This window comes from Branchiostoma belcheri, unplaced genomic scaffold (assembly GCF_001625305.1).
Source record: "Branchiostoma belcheri isolate BF01 breed outbred unplaced genomic scaffold, Haploidv18h27 scaffold193, whole genome shotgun sequence".
In the NCBI taxonomy this organism is placed as follows: domain Eukaryota; kingdom Metazoa; phylum Chordata; class Leptocardii; order Amphioxiformes; family Branchiostomatidae; genus Branchiostoma; species Branchiostoma belcheri.
In genome coordinates, this window is record NW_017803413.1 from 323,767 (window position 1) to 327,330 (window position 3,564).

The 3,564-nt window shown below is 46.4% G+C and overlaps 3 protein-coding genes across 3 annotated transcripts in view; all 3 read right to left on the reverse strand.

Moving 5' to 3' along the window:
- Positions 1–875, reverse strand: part of LOC109468143 (mitochondrial amidoxime reducing component 2-like) — a 4,143-nt gene extending 3,268 nt beyond the window's left edge. The window contains exons 1-2 of the mRNA XM_019766384.1: positions 502–875; positions 19–183 (exon numbers count right to left, since the gene is read on the reverse strand). Coding sequence (XP_019621943.1) covers positions 19–183; positions 502–743 — 407 coding nt within the window. The 5' untranslated portion in view covers positions 744–875. The remainder of the gene's footprint in view (positions 1–18; positions 184–501) is intronic.
- Positions 876–1,512: 637 nt separating this feature from the next.
- LOC109468144 (mitochondrial amidoxime-reducing component 1-like) overlaps positions 1,513–3,564 on the reverse strand; it is a 3,763-nt gene continuing 1,711 nt past the window's right edge. The window contains exons 4-8 of the mRNA XM_019766386.1: positions 2,809–3,056; positions 2,348–2,444; positions 2,104–2,165; positions 1,794–1,865; positions 1,513–1,639 (exon numbers count right to left, since the gene is read on the reverse strand). Coding sequence (XP_019621945.1) covers positions 1,513–1,639; positions 1,794–1,865; positions 2,104–2,165; positions 2,348–2,444; positions 2,809–3,056 — 606 coding nt within the window. The remainder of the gene's footprint in view (positions 1,640–1,793; positions 1,866–2,103; positions 2,166–2,347; positions 2,445–2,808; positions 3,057–3,564) is intronic.
- On the reverse strand, positions 2,276–3,149 carry LOC109468163 (mitochondrial amidoxime reducing component 2-like). The gene is made up of 2 exons (XM_019766414.1): positions 2,809–3,149; positions 2,276–2,463 (listed from the first exon to the last, which is right to left on the reverse strand). The coding sequence occupies exons 1-2, from the start codon at positions 3,048–3,050 to the stop codon at positions 2,445–2,447; spliced, it is 261 nt and encodes an 86-aa protein (XP_019621973.1). The 5' UTR covers positions 3,051–3,149; the 3' UTR covers positions 2,276–2,444.

Consider the following 3,564-nt stretch of genomic DNA (forward strand, 5'->3'; position numbering starts at 1 on the left):
CAAAATACACAGTCTTACCTGACGTTAATCACGTTTTTGGTGGGACCAGACAAGATGAGTGGGTCCATACCGGGTGCCTCCAGCCTCACCTGTCCGTCTCCACTACACTGTGGTGAGATCAGGACAATGCGGGATTCCGTTCTCGAGTCCAAGAAACGATCCTTATAAAGAATCACCAGGTGTCTGAATATAGAAGGAGATGTATGTTGTCATTCAACAAAACTAACGTGTAGATAGGATCAAACAGTCCAAAGGTTGTGTAAATCAGCTGCTAGTGACAGAACTACACGCGTACACGGTGTCCCAGGGGGTTCTTTGTATCACGGGTCAATCAGAGGTCAATGGTTGTGTTCGTTAGGTAACCTCCCTAGACAGGCTGACTTTGGTGGGATCGGCCTGTAGTTTAGCTTTATAAGGATCGCATTTTCTAACCTATTATCACATTCATTCATTCGTAAGACAAGAATGGCTTTAGAGTGCAATGTTCATTCCAGCTCTCACCTATCCATAATTCCTTTCCACTGCAAACCCTGCTCGGTGACCACGGCCTCCCCTACCTCCAGACCACGACAGCACTTCACAGGGTACATGTAGATCTTAGCAACATGCCCAACGGGGACGTAGTGCCTTTTACGATGCCTCCGCCACTGGAGGTAGGCAATGCCGGCAGAGATCACTGTTGTAGTAGTCAGTACAGCGATAACTACGCCTTTAGATTGGAGTGCAGCTTTCAAACCGACCATCTTGCAGGTGTCCGACCACTGTACGTTCGACTGCTCTGCCTCACACTCAAACTCCTGTCTACCAGTTTTTGCACTGTATAACTAGACCCTACCCGGCGCAAATGTAAACATTCGATGAATGTACGAGCGTTCCCTGCAAAATTTATCCGGAAAGGGTCATGCCCTTCGAACTTTGAACTATTGAGTACTGTGATCAGAGGTCCATTGTTGCTTGTCAGGCTGCCGAATAGCAAAGCTAGTACGCTCACACTTCCCAAGATTACGGTTTACAACACACCTGCAGACTGAACCACCGTCTTCAGTGGATTCGATGTTTTGTGCGAGTATGATATATTATAAAGCTTTCTACCCAGGCACCGTTGCAGTTCATCGACTTTTCACCACCTCAACGCTTTGAGTCAACGCAATCTCCGTTTTATAAATTGACCTTTCTCTCGGCAGCATCACTACGTCACCATTTCAGACCTGACACAACATCTGGCTGTTCGATGCATGGTTCATGGCATATTTGTCCGGAGCTTGTGAAGAAGCTACAGACGAACGGCTGATGTCTAACACAAGTCGAAAATCATTTATTACATCCAGTATTAACAGCTAGGTAGTTGAAATGGACAAGTACAGAGAAACATGTTTTCATTGTATGACCAAAACATTTATTTCACGATCATAATTAGGTGTATGCCAAACGTCAACCGACGTATTGTTACGACTGAGGGCCCTCAAAGGTTGAGGAGTTCGGTGCCGCTGTCTTTGCGACTGCGGCGTCCCGCTACACGCAGGCATACACTGTGTCTCCTACGTGGATGGACCCTTCCTGCTCCACCCCACGCATGAGGCCAAACAGCGGGGTCTGTCCGAATAGTCTCTTCTGTTTTTCGTCCTCGGGAAGACGATAACTAGAGAGAGAAAAATAACAAGACATTGATAAGTTCTACTGAGCTGCCTTTGTACTAAAGGGAATGTATCTGGTCCAAAAGATAAATGAATTGAACTTCGCCGTATCAAAATCGATTTCCCCAAACACACCAAGACGCATGAATGGTTTTCGACCTTCTGAGTGTATGGAGGGGTTCCTGTCCTTCCTTCACACCAGTTTCAGGGTTGACGGTAGTTATGAGGCACCTATAGGAACAAGGGACAGAAGGCAATTAGACTTAGACGGCCCACAAAGATGTATATTCAAGATGAACTGACCATGTTTGACAGAACTCTAGCGGAGAAGAGTGAATCTGCCTTATGATCAGTGAAATAATGCAGAAATATCGACACTGGTCAATTTATGTGTTGGTACTGCAAAAGTTTCTTCTGTGTTTCTATGATTTGTGAAATATTTGTAGTGATATTACGCGGTTATACCCACCTGTTGCAGGCTAGCATTTTCCGGAACTCAGCCGTACCGATGCGCACGTACTGCCAACAGTCCTGGAACAAGTAACGTTACATGACATGTGCAGATATGATGGACAAACAGTTGCAGACAGAAGACAAAATGGAAGAGCGGCACACAAAGTTTTCTATTTTTCTTACGTGACATTGATAACCGCGCCGTCTGTGTTGGGTCTGGGTACATGGAGCGGGTCCATACCAGGTGCCTCCAGTCTGACCTGCCCGTCCCCGACACACCTGGGGGTGATGAGGATCATGCTTGGCTCCGTCCGTGCGGTCACGAAGCGGTCCTTCTCATCCAATACCAGCAGGTGTCTAAGGGAGAAACAACTGTCTGTAGGGGGTAACACGGTGTAAAACCGCGTGAAGATGACATGCACCCGCAGGAGTTGTGTACATGAAAAGGGCAATAAACGCAATGCCCATCATCGTTCTCGAAAGGTCCTGACTCGAAAGCAACCAGTGACTCTCTGGTATGTGCAGTTGAGATGTTGAAAACAATGCTGCGATTTAAAAACATCAGTATGAACTATGAAACGCTACTAGTATGACCGAGGAAGTATCAGGCTACTACGACAACAGCCTACACGACCCCGCAGTCATACATACAGCATTAGGGTCAACCAAAGGTGATTGCGGGATTGTTCCTACATTTAGCTATATTCTCCCCGCTCCCTACCTGTCCATAACCCCCTCCAACCGGAGACCTTGTTTGGTCACCTCGGCCTCCCCCACCTCCAAACCCCGGCAGGACTTTACCGGGTGGACGTAGAGTTTGGAGACATGACCGACTGGGACGTACTGCCTGCGGGACCGCCGCCATGTCAAGTAGGCTACCCCAGCAGTGGCGACCGCTGCCGTGGCCAGAGCAGCAACAACTATTTGTCTCGACTCCAATGCAGTCTTCAGACCTAAGTCCATTTCGCCCTGTTACTCACATGTCAAAACTTTGAACTGAATGCGGAAGCCACTCGGGTGTATTTGTCACCGTCAGCCAAGATATCAAGGAATACGCCTTTTCGCAATTACTATAGCGCCCGTGCAGAGTTGACTTAACAACTGGGCAGCATTGGCTAAAAAAAGATCAATGAAAGGTCAAAGTACAGCCCTGAGGCAAGACCATGGAATAGAAGTCTAGCGTGATGTTAATGATTAATGGTAAAAGCAAAACCATTCGTCTGTGCGAAAAGGCAAGAATGAATCTACTAGTATGTCTACAAATTACTAATCCCCTATTTTATATAGATGCAACACTAAATAAGAAATGTAAGGACTCTCTCTGGAAAAATGTAAACGTTATGTGAACGCTGTTCTCAACCGTGGTGAAAACTACCTAACATTATAGAATTATATACTAGTACAGTACTTCTTTCTACATAAGGAATGGGAAGGTCGGAATTGCGATGTCAACACTTTATTTGTTGCTGTAACCAAA